Source organism: Chrysochloris asiatica, unplaced genomic scaffold, assembly GCF_000296735.1.
Source record: "Chrysochloris asiatica unplaced genomic scaffold, ChrAsi1.0 scaffold00107, whole genome shotgun sequence".
NCBI classification, from domain to species: Eukaryota; Metazoa; Chordata; class Mammalia; order Afrosoricida; family Chrysochloridae; genus Chrysochloris; species Chrysochloris asiatica.
In genome coordinates, this window is record NW_006408625.1 from 2,462,501 (window position 1) to 2,483,441 (window position 20,941).

At 41.2% G+C, this 20,941-nt stretch overlaps 1 protein-coding gene across 1 annotated transcript in view; it reads right to left on the minus strand.

Annotated features, from left to right (window-relative positions):
• Positions 1 to 4,550: 4,550 nt before the first annotated feature.
• The window catches only part of FBP2 (fructose-1,6-bisphosphatase 2), a 94,309-nt gene continuing 77,918 nt past the window's right edge, over positions 4,551 to 20,941 (minus strand). The window contains exons 6-7 of the mRNA XM_006867632.1: positions 13,088 to 13,207; positions 4,551 to 4,756 (exon numbers count right to left, since the gene is read on the minus strand). Of these exons, the coding sequence (XP_006867694.1) occupies positions 4,562 to 4,756; positions 13,088 to 13,207 (315 nt within the window). The 3' untranslated portion in view covers positions 4,551 to 4,561. The remainder of the gene's footprint in view (positions 4,757 to 13,087; positions 13,208 to 20,941) is intronic.

The window sequence follows — 20,941 nt, forward strand, 5'->3', positions numbered from 1 at the left end:
TGTGTTGCTGGAGTCTGTTGGCTAGTATTTTGTTGAGAATTTTTGCATCTATGTTCATGAGGGATATTGGTCTATAGTTTTCTTTCTTAGTGGCATCCCAAGACCCATCTTATATACCATTAACTCTTCCTTCCATTTAAGACAGTCTATTTTATCCTGTAATCTACCTGAACTTCTCACCACCTGGATCTCTGGTTCTCTGTATTTACAGCCTTTCACATTGTAATTGTTTTGATCATACACTGACCTCCCAGATCCTCTGTTCTTATAATTTTATTCTATTCTTAACTCTTCCATTTGTTGTTTGAGTTAAGGGTGATGCTGCCGTGTACGTCATTCTCTGGTTGTTGTCTGTTCTTGTTGGTTCCAGAACTTCCTTTAGCATGTTTTTCATAGCAGGTTGGCTTTGGAAAAATCCCTTAGTTCCTGTTTATCCTAGAATGTTTTGATTACACTATCATATTTGATTGACAGCTTTGCTGGGTAGAGCATTCTTGGATGGCAATTGTTTTCTTTCAGGGTTTTATATATGTCTTTCCATTGCCTTCTTGCCTGCATGGTTTCTGTTGAGGAATCCAAGCTTAATCTGATTTGCTTGCCTTTGTATGCTACACTTCTCTTTTCCCTAGCTGCTTTCAGGATTCTGTCCTTATCTTTGATTTGGAGAGCTTGACTATTACATGTCTTGGTGGATTGTCTTTTAGGATATATCCTTCCTGGGGTTCGTTGAGCTTCTTGAATGCTTATCTTTTCATTTTTCAGGATGTTAGGGACATTTTCTTACAGTAGCTCTTCAACTATCATCTCTGTGGTCTTGTGTGATTCTTCCTGTTCCGGAATGCTGATAATTCTTAAGTTATTCCTCTTCATGTTGTCCAACATGAATCTTAGGTCTTGTTCTGATTTTTTTTTATCCTTTTTGTGCTTGCTTTTCTAAGTATTATTGAGAGATTTATCTTCTAGCTCACTAGTTCTAGCTTCTATCTCTTCAGTTCTACTCCTTTGCCCTTTCAGTGTATTGTCCATTTCTGATATTCTATTATTAATTATTTAGACCTCTTTCTGTAGGTTTTGAATTGTTTTCAATGCTATATCTATCTTATTTGATTGTTCCTGTGGCACTTTCCTGACTTCTTCCTTATTTTTCTCAACTCCATTGTATAATGTTTTTATACATTTTATAATTATTTATCTGAATTCCTTCTCAGGCATTTCCAAAGTCTGCCCATCTTCCAGTATGGAGTGTAGGTTCACTTCCAGCTCAGTTGCCTCATTCACTTTATCTCATTTCTGGGCAAGTGCTGATATGGTCATCTGTTTCTGGTTTTTTTTTTTTTGTTTGTTTTTTTTTTGCATATTCAGGAGTTATCTGTGGCCTAATATTTAGATGGGTGTGTATTTTCTTATTTTTATGCTTTCTGATTGCCTCCAGGTAGATGTGATCAAGAGATGGGCTTCCCTTTTCACTCTTCTTCCTGAGAAATTTCAAGATGCCACAACTGGTCATTGTGATGTAACTCAGGATTTAATTTTTGGCCTATTTCCTTTTTAGTCTGCCTGTCCCACTCCACAATCCCTCTTCAGGCCTTTTTCCTAGTGTGAAACAGTTCAGAACCAGCTGTGGCCATTTTGCACTGCCATTTGGTTTTAAGTGGAAATTGTCACTTTAAATTTCGAGGAGATATGTGCACATGCATAGTAGAACACTTTGGGGGTGGGGTAGGGTATCCACTCGCTCAGGCACGCCCTTTAGTCACCAGAATTGTGGTGCACAGATAGCGAGGGACCAATGAACAGATACAAAAAGAAGAGTGTCCACACCTTTATCTCTGCAGTTCTGTCAGGTGTCAGTGGCTGCTCTGATCCGTCCCCCACTTGGTCTCACCAAAGATAGTGGTTCTGGGAGCAGCTGAGCATTTTGAATTAGAAAGCAATGGATTTCTTGCTTCTACTACAAATTCCCATAGTTGTAAGCCTTCCAAGCTTCTAAATATTCCTTTATATGTGGTTCAGAGTTCTGGCACCATCCTCTGAGCCTGCTTGGTCCAGTATTCTGTGTTGTTGCTGACAGAGCTACTCACTTCACTTCTACCTGGTCAGCCATCTTGTTTGTTTTCTACCTGTGAGCTTTTGTCTTTTTAACAAGGTATTGTTTTTGTTGTTGTTTTGTTTTTCTCTCATTTGAGATTGCAGTTGACCCTTGAGCAATTTGAGGGTTGGGACACTGGCTCTGTAGATGGAAAATTAGAGTAGAACTTGACTTTTCAACAACTTAACTACTGATGTTGTTGTTATGTGCTGTGGAGTCGGTTCCAACTCATAGAGACCCTGTACAGGGTTTCCGAGGCTATAAATCTTTACGGGAGCAGAAAGCCTCATCTTTCTCCCATGGAACAGCTGGTAGTTTCAAACTGCTGACCCTGAGGTTAGCAGCCCGATTCATAACCACTATGCTACCAGAGCTACTAATAGTTGACTGAAAACATAAATAATCAACACATATTTTGTATGCGGAATCGACGGCACTTATCAACAACAAAGTATTATATACTTCACCCACACATGCAAAATGTAAGGGTTTCGTATCTGGTGGCATAGGTACAACCAAGTTGCCCTTACTTTTTTTACAATGATCCTTAAGCTGGATTAATTTACATTGAAATGGTAGGCATCTGCAGTTACAGACCTCAAGCTATGGTTCATATCAAGCAATTCAACTGTTAATTATGTCATGATTTGTTATTGCTTCTTGGGGGGCACATCCAGCATAGCTAGTGGCACTAAGTATGGGTCTTCATGGTTTACCATCTTGTACTAGTGATCTTCATGGTTTACCATCTTGTACTACGTATGATGAAAGGTACCTGAGAACTGAGAAAGATCACTTTTATACACAGTAGAGAAGCACTCACTGTTCACAACACAGCTCACAAGAAGATGATGAACATTACACCCCATATGGCAACGTCTTAAAAAAGATCCACCTATAAATGAACCCTCACTGTTCAAACCTGTGAACAAGGTCACAACACAAGTCAAGTCAGAAGGAGGACAGAGAATATGCTGAAGGTTGGTTTGGTCATTTAAGACCATTAAAAATGGCTGACCTCTAAGAATACATACAAATATATAAAATGTATGTGAAAAACACAAATTTGACTTTTAAAAGTACTTTTAAGAAAGGAAGCAGGGCCTTGGAAGTTTTTGTCCTTGTTTTCCCCCTGTTGCAAATTCATGTAGGGTTAAGTACATGTGATCTGTAAGTGGTGTTATTCCAGGTGAGTGGGCAGGACTCTCTCATTTAGATTCTGAACAGGAAGTGGAGGGTTAAGAAGTTTAAAGTTTTAACATTTTTGCTGTCTAGTTATTTTCATCCATCTTCCGCTTAGGGTGTCAACATCCTCATTCTCTTCAGCTGCCCGTTTGTCCATAGGAGCCTCAGCTTCTCATCTTCATTTCCATCCTCTTCCTCATCATCACCTTCATCCTTCTTCTCATCTTCCTCTCCACCTTCTTTCTCTTGTTTGTCTGCCTCAGTGCCAGCCTCCTGATCCATGTTTTCTTCTTTAGCGCTCCCATTAGGGGGTGCGTCTTTCCCATTCTTTGTGTCCCCTGCAGAGCTGGTGTCCATGCCACCAGGTGGAGCACACCGATGATGTGATGCAGCAGGCAGAAAAAGAAATTGCCAGCTTGGTGACTCTGGAGAGAAAGCTGGTAGGACCCCAGCCCAGAAGTAGGCATGAGATGGAGGAGGCTGCAGCGAGCAGGAAGACTAATCCAGAGCAATGCAAAGATTACGTTTCAGAGCAGCCAGTTCAAGGGAAATCCTTAACTGATTTCTGTACATTTTTGCCCACAAGTGGATGTCATTGATTACTCAATTTACCACCTGCTGGAAGGTAGTCTCTCATGGGACCCCATGTGTATCATAGTAGAACAGTGCCCCCATAACATTTCATTAGCTAAATTTTTTGAACTCTGAGGGGCTTCAAGGAGTTCATGGGAAAAATGAAAAATTCCCAAGAACTTTTTGAAGTCCCCTGTAGATCACCAGGCTTTTCTTTTGAGGTGCTGCTCATTGAACTTGAACCTCCCACCCTTTGGTTATCCCTTTGCATGACCCAGGGAATCTTACGTAAGTATGGTAGACTTACATAAGTATAGCAGACTTAGAATCGCAATCCTATTTGTCACTCTGCATGTAGGAAGTTGTTGTTGTTAAGTGCCATCAAGTTGTTTCTGACTCACAGCTGGTGGGTTTGAACCACCAACTTTGCCATTCGCAGTCTAGTGCTTACCCTACAGCACCACACCAGGACTCTGAATGAAGGAAGACAAACCTGTTGTTCTTTATAGGTGTGGGTTTTTATTTTAGACCTTGACATTGACCACAGAATTAATAAGCTTTGCATCTGGGCCTGTCCCTGGCAGGTGCGTGGTTGCTGTATGTGATTAGGGGACTTGCTTTTCTAAGTTCTCCATCACCATCATCTCCAGTGATCATTTATGTAGGGTCCTTGGTACAAGGTTCTAGACAGAAGAGGATTGGAGGTCCCACTCACTAACTGCCCGCCTGGTTCTTCTGTACACAGGTGAGATATTCCTGCACATCATCCGGGGACCCCAGGATGAGGGGAACTCGCTGGTGAATGGTTTCAGGCTTCACATCCAGAACAGGCTGGGTACCCGTGGTCGCCAAGCCTCCTGCCTGCTCAATGATGTAGGATACAGGATTACATTCATACAGGAGCCGGAGCTGTGGAGAGAGAAACAGGGCCGTGTGAACAAGCTTGACCCTAAGTCCCGAGCCATGCCCCTGAAACTTGAGGAGGAATTCATGCTGCTGAACTTCCATTTACCTCATTAGTATGAGTAAACTTATAGACCTCTCGTGAGTGGACTGAGTAAACTTATGGACCTCTTGTGAGTGGACCACTTGAGCCCAAGACACTGGACACAAATGGGTGATGCTCATCACACATACACTTAGGGTCCCCTGTGGTCAGGCTGAAACTTGGATACACCTGTCTTGTGCCCTTCATGCTCCTGAGAAACCTGCTTCTTTACTTGGAAATAGAAGAGCTGTGTACCCAGCTATGAAGTAAACTGATTCTGCATGTCTGGTTTTGAAAAAAGAGAAAACAAAACCAGTTTCCATCAATTGACTCTGGCTCATGCTGACCCCCTAAGAGTCAGAATACAATGTGTTCCCCTAAGGTTTATTATTATTATTATTAGTGTGAACTGGGTGATAGTTTACATGGGAGAACATTGGCTTTACACCATCGTTTCATTGCAATGATTACAATCACTTCAGTGCATCATCATTCAACAATATTTGCTTCCATTCCGTCTGTTGCTGTTTTTTCTTTTCTTTTTTGGGGGGTGGGTGGGTAGGGGTGTTTACACAAAAACACTCAGGAATATATAATTATTTAAACAACCAAAGGACACATTCTGCAAGCCTGCCTCCTAGCCCCCAGCACTCTGTCCCTCTCTTTCCATGAATCTAGAGTCCTCAGCTGATCCCTCTCTCCATGTCCCCATCTCTACCTCCATCTCTGGTGTTGCTGCTTCTTTGGATAAGGTCCCTCTTTCCACTAGTACTCTTCCCCCTTGATGGTCCTAGGGTCCTCTGTTTCTGGACTGTAAGCCTAACTACTCCCTTGTTTTTGTTACAAAACTTCTACCTTTACAGTTGTGATAGTCACAACTAATCATGATAATAATTACTCACTATTGAGAATCGGATCCCCATTGCTTTCACCAGGTCTGTCTAGACAAGATGAAAACTATTCAGTGGAGTCTCTGTCTTAAACACTCTTAAACTGAACTCCCTCTTGAAAACTTATAAGCCAGTCACTTCATACCTTTATTGCCTTCTCATTTTAGGTAGCCAGTGTCTAAGTTGCCCATCCCTATCTACTCTGTGCATAGAGGGGATAGCATTGATACTTGATGTAAAGACTCCTTGCCTCTCAGTCGGTATTTTGAGCTACTACATCCATAAGTATAGATCAAGTTCATCAAATTGTAGCAATTTACACTCGTTTCCTTTCTCAAAAATTATTTATCTTCTTCTAGTCGAGTTCTGATTATCAAACCATTGAGGCTAGGTCAAATGGGTACTATCTACAAGTTTGGGCATTCATATCAGCTGGATGCTTCACTCTCAGCTATAGCCCTCTGTGGCTATGTCCTTGTCTATGGGCTCAGGAATCCCCAGGTCTTTGGACCACCACACTTTGGACCAACCAGCCCTTCCTCTTCTCTCTCTCATCTCCAGGTCAACGGGAGTCTATGGAACATGGTCTATGGAACTCAGCCCATTTCTTCATTATGACTTTCCCCCTCTTCCACTCCCCAGTAGACCAACATGGTCACCAGCAAGCATACATGCCTGCTTATGTGTTCCTTTTGAGTTTCAGTCTCGGAGGGATGTTTGTCTCCCCTAAGGTTTTGTGTTGTTGGTTTTTTTTTTTTTTTTCAGAAAAAAATTTTCATGTTCTAGAGAATTTTAAACAGGAACAGATTGACAAGGAGCTGGCCTTTCAGCTTGTTTCACCCAAGTTAGGGAGGACAAGTCTACATTTCCACCACTGAGCACAATACAAATGTTCTTTACATCTGGGGACACAGTTTGAAAATGCTGAAACAGCACAGCAGCCACTCTGACACCAGATGTAGGTTCAATGAGTAGTTTCATCCTCTCCCACACCAGCTGGATTGCATACTTAATTTCATCCGCTGTGACAGTGAAGACATCATCCACAAGATCTCTTATAATAGGCCAGGTATTTAAGCCAATGCTGGATTTGATACCATCTGCTATGGTTTCTGGAGGATAAGGGTTGGAGGTCAGTTCCCCTTTCAATTTGGACTGGTAGCAGTCATCTGTATTCAGGGGTTCAGCAACCTATAATTTGACATTAGGTCTTAAAGCTTTAACTGTAATTGCTATTCCAGCAACAATTCCTCCTCCCTCTACAGGTACCACTACTACATCCACCAAGGGAACCTGGTTCAGCACTTCCAGGGCAATGGTCTCTTGCCCAGATATCACTGCAGGTTCCTGGTTGGGATGTATCATGATGCCTTCTGTTTCTTCCATAATTCTTTTTGTAACATTTTCTCTGGACTCATCACTCGGTTCACTGTATACTATAGAGGCTCCATAGGCCTGTATTGCCAATTTTGTGCCATTGGGAGCTGTGTGGGGCACCACATATAAGCAGGAATTCCTTCCAATTTGGCAGCATAGGTGAGAGGCTGGCCATGGTTTCCACTGCTCTGAGTAACAGCAGCGTTGGGCTTCTTCCCATCTGAAGTGGCAGGAATCAAGCCTCTGATTGAAATAAGGCCATCACGAATCTTAAAAGATCCAGTTTTCTGGAAGATTTCGCATTTGAAGAAAAGATTGCGCCCTGCTAGTTGATTCAAAATGGAGCTTGTTAGGACTGGTATAATGTGGATAAAATCTTGAATGTTTGTATGAGCCTTCTCAACATCAGCAAAGGAGATGCAGTATTGAGCACACATGATCATGATTCTCACAGGGGCCACACCTCGAACTTCAGTCTCCACTCACCTTCCCCTGACTGCTTCCCCTAAGGTTTTAATGACTGGGTTTTCAGAAGTAAATCAGTAGACCTTTCTTTTGAGACTTTTCTGGGTGGACTCAAACCACCAACCTTTTAGCAGTCAAGCTCATAACACTTTACAACAACATTCAGGAGCTTGTATAGGTCTGGTAAGAAGCCTTGGTATGTGAGGCCTTACAGCAAATAAGGTGTGGTGCTGTATGATAAGCACTGGATTGCTAACTACAAGGTCGGTGGTTCAAACCTACCAGCCACTCCTTGGAAACCCTATACAGAGTCACTATGAGTAGGAACTAACTCAACAGCACTTAACAACAACAACAGCAGGAGCAAGTAAGGATTCACATCTGCAAGGAGTCACAAGACCACCTTGTGAATACTAAGCAGTATCCTTGGGGATAACCACAGTGGCTGGTATTGCACAGAGGAACTCTGTATAACAAGTTTCGACTTGGCTACATAGGTTTGCTGGTGTTTGAATAGCCAAACCCATTGCTGTCAAGTTACTTCCAACTCAGCAACTCAGTGACCTTATTGTATAGAATAAAACTGTTTCCTTAGAGTTTCCAAGGATAGAAATCTCTATAGACGCAAACTCACATCTTTCATCCCCAGAGCGGCCGGTGGGCACAAACCACAAAGATCCCATCTCTGTTAAGTGATGTGCCCCAAGGGCTCCTTCCCTTGTTCTTTTGTTGCTAGGTGCCATTGGGTTGGTTTGGACTCACAGCAAACCCTACGCACAACAGAATGAACTCTGCCTGGTCCTGCACCATTCTCACGATTGTTGTTACACTTGAGTCCATTGCTGCTGCCACTATGCCAATCTATCACATTGGGGGTTTTCCTCTTTTTTGCTGACCCTCTACTTTACCAAGCATGATGTCCTTTTCCCAGAACTGGTCCCTCCTGACAACATGTCCAAAGTACGAGAGACAAAGTCTCACCATCCTTGCTTCTTGACAGATTTGTTTGTTCTTCTGGAAGTCCATGGTAATTTCAATATTCGTCAACACTATAATTTAAATGCAACGATTCTTCAATGGTCTTCCTTATTTATTTTTTGAAGTCTTATATATTAATTTATTACAGGAATAGTTTTTGGGCAAGACACTTAACGTCTTAAAGCCTCATTTTCTCAGTAGTAAATGGACCACCATCACCACTGCTTTAGCATTATTGTGAACATCAAAATCAGCAAATCTACATAAAATGTCTGGCTCAGAGCAAGCATTCATTCATTTTCCCTTTTCTTCAGCCTTCTTTCTCTCCTTCCTTCTTCCATGTTTTCTCTTTCTGCCATCCAGTCTATACGACACTCTGACTCCAAAGGTGATCCAAATATTCTCAGAAGAGAACACCCAGGAAAAACAAGCTTGACCACTATGCCATCATCAAGTTCTCCGATGACTGAGTCAGCCATGAAGAAGGTCAAAGGCCAACAAGCACCAGAAAAAACAGGTTCTAAAGAAGTTCTATGACATTGGCATGACCATGGTCAACACCTTGATCAGCCCTTGCTGACTGGTGAGCTTGAACCACACAGACCTTGTGGTTTAAAGCAACTTTGCAGTTCAGTGCATGTTGTTAATGAGTCTTCCTCTAATCCCAATGCCATGCTCTTCATATAATCCAGCTTCTCAGATTATTTGCTCAGCATACAGATTGAATAAGTATGGTGAAAGAATACAACCCTAGAGCACACCTTTCCTGATTTTAAGCCATTTAGTATCCCTTTTGTTCTGCTCTAATGACTGTCTCTTGGTCTATGTACAGGTTACTTATGAGCAATGAAGTGTTACCCTTAAAGCAGTTCTGAGGCTGTGAATCTGTACAGGAGCAGAAGTTCTCATCTTTCTCCCAAAGAGCAGTTGGTGGATTCAAACTGCTAACCTCATGGTTGGCAGTCCAACATGTAATCTACTATGCTACCAGGCAGGACTCCTTAAACTAACCTAACCCAGATCCACTGCTGTCCACTCCTCCAGCATCCTCTACTCCCCTTCCTAACAGCCAGCACACAGAGGCTTGTTTAGCATCTGACTTCCTCCCCAGTCTACCAGTTCCTGCAGGCAGGGACTATGTGGGTCTCGATTGACTGTTGCACTTTTTATTATTATTATTATTATTATTATTATTATTATTATTATTGCTGGTAGTGCCTGGGACTAAAAAGGCATACAACAATGTGTCTCTTGCATAAGGGCTCCCAGCTGAGGACAGAAACGGGTTGCACTCAACCTGCACCCTACTTGCTAAGTTATGGACAAGCACTCTGAGCCAAGCCTGCTCAGAGGAAGGAATACATTTTCTAACCCATCCAAGGTGCCATGAGAGCTAGCAGGAGTCCTGAGTTTAATAATTAAGTGGTAAGTTGGATTGAATTGGAGCGAAGAACTTCTGGCTCTACTTCTGTGACTATCTTGTTTTTTTCCTCCAGCCCCTGTCCCAACATATACATACACACATTGGGCTAGACTCAGGATCACATTCTAGCTGGCTGTTCTGCTATGCCTCTGGTTGAATCATCTTCTTCCTTCCTTTCCCCTTTGGTGAAAAATTTGTAATTAAAAAAAAATCTTTCTCCAATGATCACCTAATATCATGAGTTGAATAGCATCTTTCCTCCCATCCCTCAAATACATGTTAACTTGACTGGGCCGTCATTCTCAATGGTTTGGCAATTATGTAATGATGTATTATGGTAGTTATGTGATGGTTCCCTCATAATGTGATAAACTGAATCAGAGGATGAAGGGTGAGATGTAAAACCCTTAACCTGTCACAGCCCTGATACAATGTAAGAGAGGTTTCTCTGGGATGTGGCTAGCAGAAAGAAGTTAGCAGAGCTGGGAAGGACCTACTGCTACCAAGAAAGAAAAGCTGGAAGTGGAATGTGTCCTTTGGATCTGGGATCTCTGCACTGAGAAACTTCTAGACTCATGAAAAGATTAAATAGAGCTCCCCAAGGAATGCCAGGCTTACAGATGCTGAAAGGAGACAAGGACCTTTGCTTAGAGCTGAGAAAGACAGAAAACCTTCCCCTAGAACCAGCACTCTGAATTTGGACTTCTAGTCTCTAAAACTGTGAGAGAATAAATTTCTGTTTGTTAGAGTCATCTCCTTGTGTTATTTCTGTTACGGCTGCAGTAGATCACAAAGACACCTGCAAAATGGTAGAGCCAGTTCTGTGAGCCTTGTTCTTCCATTCTTTTTGTCAAACTCAGTTTGAAGATATTTTTAAAGCTACTTTGAGAAACGATAATATCTTGTACTGATTATTATAATGATGATATCAAAGAGTAAGTTCAGGAAAGAGTAAGTTAAGACTCCAGGGATGTTTGCAGCTCAGTTCTGCCATTTTGGTAGGATACTAAAAGATGTTCTCACCCTTGACCTATGGCTCTTAGAATAGTGGATAGCCAGGGTGGACACAGAGAAGTGTAGGGCATGTGAGCACACTTGAGCACTGCTTGAGTCTTTGTTCATCTAAAGGAGGGCACTGGTAGCCATGTTGTCTTGGGCAGCCCAGCAGGATGAGAGAGACCCTTACTTTGACAGTTTACTGGTAAATCGGTAAGAAAGAAGGAAGACTACCTACTCATGTGTGTCAGACTAGAACTGTACTCCAAAGTGTTTTCAATGGTTCTTTAGAAGTAGATTGCTAGGCCTTTCTAGCAATGTGCCTCTGGATGGACTTGAACCTCCAACATTTTGGTTAGCAATCTAGTGTTTTAGTCACTTGAACCACACACAGATTTGATGGCATCCAGTAGTGAATTGCCTTTTCCTTCCTTTTTTTCTTTGCTTTCAGGGATTGAGGAGATTAAGGTTTGAGGTGTCAAACAATAAAATTTAAATTAATGCCAATTTGACTTTGTTTTTAACCACAGAGAATCAGGGGCTTTAAAAACAAGAACAAAAGTCATCTCTTAGAGAAATCTTACAAAACTTCTCAGGACTCTCATTCCTTTTGGTCTGACTACAGATACCTGTGCTGTTATAAACTCATCTTAAAACCAAAAACATTCAAGTCTTCCTGGGGTCTTGGCCTGAAAGCCACATGATCTGTTTTTCTGCAATTAGAATTGACACTGCCCCACAGAGACAAGTATACACCAGAGGACAAGAGTATAAACAAGTGCTCACATGCACACACACACAGACACTGGTAAAGTCACAGAGACCATGAGAGCTAAAACATGGAAAAACGAAACTAATGGCACTTTCGATGCAAGAGGTTTTAGTGAGAGCAATATAGATTTATACATGGAATGATCCATGCTTATGGGAAATATGTATAGGTTAACGTGTTCTCACTCTACGATCATTTACGTAGTTGGTCTTAGTGTTCTCCCCACTGAAACAGGATAGGTGGCAAAGGGTCTATTGAAGAATTTTTACCTCTTCAACTTGTTATCACTTACTATTCGGCAATACTTTGCTTCCTGTTAGCATCTCTTAGGTAGTCTTCCCTGTGATACTTAGTTCAACAGCTTAATATATAAACGAGCCAAACATAACCTGACAACACACAGCAACAACAAATGGCACACAACAATAACACTCATTCATATGAAGAGAAATATCTAATACATTAGCCTGGGTACTAAAATCTCTCTGGTCTTATGTCCATGTTAGATTTCTTATTGTGGCTTGAAATCTCCAAGAATTCCAATAGCCATTGTCACACTGAGAGACAGACAGATTCACATGTGGCAGAGAAAGTAATAGAACTTTTTTTATTTGGCTCCTGATCTATCATTTCTGTCATTAGCTAAAACAAAACAAAACAAAACAAAAAAACAGACGTTTCCATGGGAAATTCTATTCAACATAGATGGGCATGGATCATAAGCTTCTCACTGGTAGAACTCAAATTTGCTCTTGAGTTGAGCGCAACTCAATAATTGTTTGTACTATCCAAGGACTTCTCCCATTTGATAATACAAATCTATTTGGTTTGGTGTCATCAAATTGCTGAAAGATCTTTCAGGAACTTTCCAGAAACAGAATGTGTTTAGAGCAGATGTTCTTATTCTGGAGTTGGTGGACTCCTTAAAACCAACTCTGAACCCCTGAAAACATATGTCAAGTGTGTATGTTTACATGCATTTTGTGTGTATATGGAAAGCAGACCCATGAGTTTCATTAGATTCTTAAAATGATCCAAAACAAGTTGGTGTTACAGCTAAAAATCAGACCCAGCAAGTGGGAGTTAATCCAGATGATTCATGCTGACTGATGGGAGTGAGGATAGAGGAAGTGAAGGCAAATGAGAACCATCAATAACAATGTCATCAACCTTGGCTTCCCCAAATCCCCAAATTTTTCATGAATGAAAAATATGTCTAGTTTCCCTTCCCCAGTGCACTCAGACAGACATACCATGGAGCAGGGCAGAGGCCAATGGCAGGTGTGATGTAAAAAGGAACGCCAAATGGCTTACTGGTTTACCATCCAGTCCATGGATAGAGGGAAATTACCTTGCCCTTAGGATTCTTCTGGTTGGCTGGGTACATAAAGATCCCTCCATAGACCAGTGTGCGGTGTACATCAGCCACCATGGAGCCCACATACCGGGCTCCATAGGGAGCGCTGCCATCCTAGAACACAGAAAGGAACAAGACAAGGCCCAGTGAGAATGACAATCCAATCTGAGTCAAAATCCAGTTGATGAAGCCTCCACCCACTAGCTTAGGAATGAAAACATTATATAATTGAACAACTCATTCATTCAAAATCCCCAAACACACGATGATTAAATGAATTAAACATAGGATGTCTTAAAGTAAGAGACAATATCCTTGTGGTAATATTAAGAGAACAGCTAACCAAAAATAAAATTAAAGTATGAGGAGGGTAAATAAAAAAGTATTGCTACAAAATCATAGAATCACATATTTTAAAATAAATAAACAACCAAATATGAAGCTTTTGTTTCTCGACATACTCTCCATCTGGGTCTGTACATTTCTGAAGGTGGTGTCTCCATCCTCTAACCCTTCCCCAGAGAAATCTGTGCTCTGACTTACAGCAAAAAAGTTTGAGCATCCTTGAGGGACTCAAATTGTATTTCTTTTAAATGTTCTTTGAGTTTGGGGAACCAGTAAAAGCACGAAAGGGCAAGATCAGGAATGCAGGATGGATGCGGTAAGATTTCCCAATGAAATTCTTGTAAAACACCACTTGCTACCCTCAAAGATGGAAAAAAGAAATTCCTCAGCACAACTTTCCTGACCAAAGCAATTTTCTTAAAACTTCTTCATAATAAGACTTGGTGATTATCCTATGTCCTTTGAGAAAGTTTATCAAGATTATCCTTTTGGAATCCCCCCCAAGCAGTCACTATAACCTTCTGAACTGACCTCTCTGTTTTGAATGTAACTGGCCCAACAGCTCCCCTCAGAAGCCACTGTTTTGATTGGGTCTGTATTTTGAAGGCACCCTAACAAGACTAAGATAAGTGTACTACTGAGAGAACTTGTAGGCAGCTGGCCACTGATCACAGAAACATGTTTAAAAATGTTTTGTTTGGAATACATTCATGTATTTTTGAGCTGGAACCCTACTGTTGTAGTTTTTTACTTGCTCTCATAGATACAAACAATTGTTTGGTATCCCCTTGGAGCTCTTTCCTGGATTCATAGTACTTTTTAGCTTTATGAGAAGCAAACCTTCTTGAACAACTGTAAACTTTTGTACTTTCTACAAGCAGTATCATTCAAAGAAATAGGACAACTTATTTGTCACCCTTGATTCCATTAGTCATGTGATGAAAGCATTTGTTCTGAGAATAATCAGTTAAGGGTTATGGTTTCTCTCAAAGTAGGTCATAGCAGGTAAGACACAAGGATATGCTTAATTGCTCCTTTACACAGGTTTGTTTTTCCCCCAGTCAGCAAGTCATCTGTGATTTCTTTGTCTAATCTCATAAGTCTCTCATAGTGCAAGTAGACAGTGTTTTGTCTCCAGCAAAGTGTGGAATTAACTCAGTATGGAATAAATGATAAGTAACGACAAGTTTTGGAGTCCTGGTGTGGTGCTGCGGGCTAATGCATCAGACTGCAAAGTTGTTTGAACTGCAAGGTCGGTGGTTCAAGCTCACCAACTGCTCCTTGGAAACCCTATACAGGACCACAATGAGTCAGAATCAACTCAACGACATTTAATAACAACAATGACAAGTTTAAGAGTAAGTACTTGGTTAGGCAAAAAGAATTTTTTTCTCTCTTAAATGTTTTATTGTGAATTATGTGATAGTTTACATGGGAGAACATTAGTTTTACATTCATTCTATCGTATATCGTCTCATTGCCGTGGTTACAATCCCCTCCATGCATCATTAACTAACCAAATGGTATACCCTGCAATCCTTCCCCTGTACCCTCCAGGTCTTCAGCACACAGTGAAAGAATTTTATAGTCTAAAGAGTTAAACTTAAACTACAGTGACTCATGAGTCAATGCCAATTAGGTCAACCATTACAAATTGGTGACCTCTGAGGAGTGTTTTGTTTAGAAATGATCTGTTGTTTTTTAATTAGTTACCAACGTTTTAAAAATTTGACAACTTTTCATAAACATCCACATTTAAAAGAGTGGACAATCTGAGTCTGGGTATGCACAGAAGGGACTCTCCATTAGAATGCAGCCAAATTCTCGAGGCTGCCCTGATAGTGCTGTGGATTAGATGTTGGGTTGCTAATTGCAAGGTCAGTGGCTCAAACCCACCAATCATTCCAGGGGAGAAAGATAAGGCTATCTGCTCCAGTAAAGATGTGCAGTCTCAGAAACACTTTCTAATGTCACTATCTGTCAAAATCGACTGGATAACAGTGGGGTTTGTTTTGTTTTGTTGGCCATGGGGACCATCAATCCCTGTAGGCATGAGGTTGGTCACACCTGAATTGGATACTCCCTTACCCACATATCCTGGTTTAGGAGGACCATTGGCTATTAAAGACTTCCAAGGAAGGAAGGAAGACTGGCAAAAGGAACTCACTCAGCAAAAGATAGAAGAACATCAAGGAAGAGCAATCAAAGCAGACATAGTAAGCCATTTGGAGCCCTGAATATGGTCATATGAACAAAATTAGTGGAATGCAAAACTTTCTGCCATGGACTGAATTATGTCCCCTCCAAAATATGTGTTGCATTCCTGGCCCTTGTACCTGTGGATGAGATTATGTTTGAAAATAGAGTGGCTTTGTTCATTATGTTAATGGAGATATACCTCTATAGACTGAATCCTAATCATTTCTGGGTTATAAAAAGACCAAAATCAACGCACACATTGGGGAAGACAGAGGCCATATGAGGATTATTTATAAACCAAAGAACTCCACTGAACTTGCTTGTTATAGACAAGAAAGGAATCAACTTGGCCCCAAACTATATTTGTGTTACAGCAGTACTAGGTAACTAAGACACACATGAATACACAGATCAAAGGGTCAGAAGAGAAAGTCTAGAATCAAATATATATACACATGGCAGTTTTGGTTACTTTAAAGGAAAAATCTCAGAGGAATAGGGTAAGGATGAACTATTCTCAAATTTTAACATCTCCTCTCCTGAATTATCTATCAACTTTCTTTTGTTGTCTTCCCTTGGCCTATAAAAGGCACCAAGGTCTCACCATTTAAGAAACAAAACAAAACAAAAAAAAAAACAATCATCCTTTCAACCTGTTCCACCTCTAAACAACCATTCTATCTTTCTTCTGCTTATTAATCAGGTTTACTAGAAGGAAATAGTCTTTACACAGTCTCCACTTTCTCTTACGCTTTTAAAAGAAAATATTATAAAAAAAAAAAAAAAACCTTCTGTATTGGCTTATTTTTTAATCATGAGGTAAGACAATATAGAAACTATGCATTCTAATATTTTTAAATATATATAAAGGGAGAGACTGGGACCCTCCTACATTGCTGGTGGGATTGCAAAATGGTCCAACCACTCTGGAAAACAATATGGTGCTTCCTCAGAAGGTTGGAAATGGAGATACCTTATGATCCAGCAATTCCTCTACTTGGTATTTATCCACAAGAAATATGAACCATAACACAAGTAGATATATGCACACCAGTGTTCATAGCAGCACTATTTACAATAGCAAAAAGATGGAGACAGCCTAAGTGCCCATCAGTGGAAGAATGGATAAACAAGCTTTGGTAGATGCATACAATGGAATATTATGCTACTTTGAAGAATAACAAGAAAGCTGTAAGCCACCACATAACATGGATGAACCTTATGCTGAGTAAAATCAGTCAGTCACAAAAGGAGAAATACTGCATAGGACCATTACTATAAAAGATTAAGGAAAAGTACCCACACTAAATTGGGGGAGGTGGAAATTCTTTGCTGGTTACTGGGGTATATGGGGTGGGGTGAGGAGAGGGAGGAGAAGATGGAGCACAGGGTAGGGAATAGACACAGGATAGTTTGGGTGCTGGTAGGGCAGCATACACTAGAAGGGGAAGGGGAAAGGAAGAACAAGGCAGATGGGAGAACAGTTAGGCAGGTTTACATGGGCTAAATAGGAGAGAGGTAAATAACTATGTAAGCACAATCTTGGAACAACAGGGCTCTGGGATACAAGGACTGAGGCATGGTTTGAATGGGTAAAAGTGGGGAAATAATTTTAAGATGTTTGGCTGTCTTATGACTCTTGGTTTCCCTTACCTACTATTGTTAAATATACACTTGAAGGGTAGAGCAAGGAATAGCCAGAAACATCACCATAGAAAGTTTCTAAGTCCGTCTTCTGCCTATAACTGATTGGAATACCTAAAATGGGGCTAGAACTTGTCCAGTGAAGGAGACTGCCTGTGGAGCCTTTGCATTATATAAGACCCTAGGTGGAATCCCGATCCCCATCCAGAATCTTCTGAGGTGGGAAATTTCCACTTGAAAGGACAAGCAGACCAGACTGGAGCAGCTAGAAGAACAGAAAATACTTCTTGAAAGAAAGACCAGCAGGAAAAATAAAAAACAATAAAAGCAGTCTGATTGACTACTACAAGAACCAGCAAGTTGTTCTCCAGGGAGCCATCAAGGCAAGTGGTCAGGTCCCCTCAAGGCAAACCCCCTTCCAGGACTGAAACTCAAATGGAATACACTAGCAGGCATGTGGTCTGACTGGTTACCATGTTAGCCACTGATAAGGGAAAGTGGGGGAAAAACAGCAATGAAGTTGTGAACTAAGTCCGACCACATTCAATAGACTACTGTTAATCTGGATTGAGACCTGATTAACTAGCAGTATGAGGAGACCTGGGGACTCCTGGGTCCAGGGACAGGACATGGCCACAGAGGACTGGAATGGAGTGTGAAGCGTACAGCTGATATGAAGTTCATTTATCCATTCATCCATTGATGGATGCTTAGGTTATTTCCATCTGTATGCTATTGTAAATAATGCAGTAATGAAAATGAGCATGCATGTATCTGTTAGTACCACAGCTCTTAATTCTCAAGGATATATGCCTTGTATGGGCTTGCTGGATCACATGGTATTTCTATTTCCAGCTTTTTAAGGAAGTCCATACCATTTTCCATAGTGGTTGCACCCTGTTACAGTCCCACCAGCAGTGTTTGAAGGTTCCAGTCTTTCCACACTCTCAAAAGCATTTGCTGTTTTCTGTTTTTCTAAAGTTGCTATTAAAACTGTGATGAGACAGTTTAGGTGATAGACCAGGAGAGCAATAAAATAAAAAGGAAGGAGAGGGCAATGAACAAGCATGGGGAGGGGGTAGATGAATGGGATCATAGGGGAAGACTTAGGGAGGGATGCATGGACTAAATGGGATAGAGGTAGAGTGTGATGTATGCACAGCCTTGGAACAACAAGGCTCTATGATACAGGGATCTAGACAGAGTCTGAATGGGTAAAGAAGGAGCAATAATGTTAAGGTGCTTGACTGTTGTTGTTTTTTTTTTTTGGATATTGGTTTCCTCTGCGTACTACTGTAATAAAGACATTTAAGCTGGACCATAGGAATGTAAAACTGATGATCTCCCCTGTAAACCTTCACTCAATTCACAATAAATGCTTTGAAAAAAATCACACTGTTTTTGGCTTTCCCATTTACAACCAGTAAATGAATGACTGCCTATTAAAAACAAAATCTGGGGTGATGGTTAATAGAGAAAAAATTGAAGTTAGCAAAGACTTCATTTTGTTTGGATCAGCCATCAACACTTATGGAAGCAGCAGTCAAGATAACAAATGATGTATTTATTACATTAGGCAAATCAACCTTTTTGAAGTGTTGAAGAGCAAAGATATCAGCTTGAGGACTAAGGTGTGCCTGACCAAGGTTATTTTCAATAACCTCATATACATGTGAAAGCTGGACAGTGAATAAGAAGACCGTAGAAGAATTGATGCTTTTGAGTTATGGTGTTGAAAGAGAATATTGAAAGTGCCATGGGCTGCCAAAAGAACCAACAGATCTGTGTTGGAAGAAGTACAACCAGAGTGCTCCTTGGAGGCCAGAATGGCCAGACTTCATCTCTCGTACTTCGGACATATTGTCAGGAGGGACCATTCACTGGAGAAGGATATCATGTTTGGTAAAGTGGAGGTTCAGAGAAAAAGAGGAAGACCTCCATCCAGGTGGATTGGGAAAGTGGCAGCATCAATGGGCTCAAATGTAGCAATGATTGTGAGATTGGCCCAGGACTGGGCAGCTATGAGCTGGTACTGACTCGATGGCACCTAATAACAAGAACAACAACAATGGTTAATGATTTTAAGCATTTCTTCATGTGTTGTTGACCTTCTGAATGTCTTCTTTGGCAAAGCGTTTGCTCATGTTCTCTGCTCATTTTTTTAATTGAATAATCTTTTTGTTACTGAGATATTGAAGTTTTCTATAGATTTTAGAGATTTACTTTCTTGCCAATATGTCATTGCCAACATTTCTTTCCCATTCTTTTTTTTACGCTTTTGGCGAAATCTTTGGATTTAATACCTGTAGCTCTGTTGAAACAACAAATGATGAGAAAAAGAGCCCTGGGTGTGCAGTGGCTAGTGCTTGGCTGCTAACCAAAAGGTTGGCTGTTTGAGCCCAGCAACCATTCTGTGAAAGATGGGGTAACCTGTTTCCATGAAGATTACAGCTTTGAAACCTGTGGGGAAGCTCTACTATGTCCTATGTTGTTGTTTAGTGCCATTGAGTTAGTTCCAGCTTATAGCAACCCTGTATAGTGTTTCCAAGGAACAGCTGGTGAGTTTGAACTGCCGACTCTGTGATTCAAACTGAACTTGTGGTCCAGTGCTTTATCCTACAGCACCACACCAGGAGTCCACTCTGTCTTATAGGATCTCTTTAAGGTGGAATCAAGTCGATGGCAATGGCTTGGTATCATGAAGAAAGTACTTGAAACAGAGCATCACATAATGTATACTGGCTATTATCATGACACGAGTTCTGGTGTGGCACTGTGGGTTAAGGAGCTAGACTACAAGGCCAGTTTGAACCATAAGAATTGCATTCAAACCCACCAATTACTCCTCAGAAACCTTATACAGTGTTGCTATGAGTCTGAGATGACTTGCAACAGCAACAACAGTATCATGACTAAGTAGATGAGTGCAATCAGGTATAGGAGAGACAGAAAGCAGGACTGCTCTTTCCACAGTGGTAAAGAGAAAAGGCAGAGACATCTCTACTGTTTCCTGTTTCCTAGGGGTGTGAGTGTGGGAGAAGAGCAAGATTTTGTAGGGAAGCAATGGCCTCAAGACAGAACCAAAAGTGAGGAGAGCATATTGCCAGCTCAAATGTAGTGGTGTTTCCAGAAGGCAAAACTCTGGGTGAAAGGTTAGCAGCAGGAAGACAAGCCAGGAAGTGAGAAGAGACTGGACCAAGGAAGAATCAGCATTGCTTCAAGTCTCAACACATGAGCCAGGAGTGCAGCCAGGAGCGGGACACATCCTTTGTACAAGATTCCTACATGGAACCTCCTCATTCCAAGAGAGAGAGAACTGTGGTACCAGAGAAATGACAGTACAGTGAAGTGTTGGAGAAGGGTGCCAGCAGTGGCAGCAGCACCAAGAGCACAAGACAGAGTGATGGGTTTTCTGGTCCATGGTTTGAGGACTCTAAGTGAGTTTGAACAATAGACTCACTTAATCAGGGGAGCTTGCTGATCTGCTGAGCTAGAGCTGAGTGCCTTCAGGCAAAGGCGTATGGTAGAGTGGCATGCCCTTTGGGCATTTATCAACAGTACTAAAGGAGCTTTGTAATATTGCTCAATCAGGGCAGAAGCCAAGGGGCATGTAGCTGCAAGGCCAAGGACCAGAGGAGGCATTCTTTTTTTTTTTTTTTA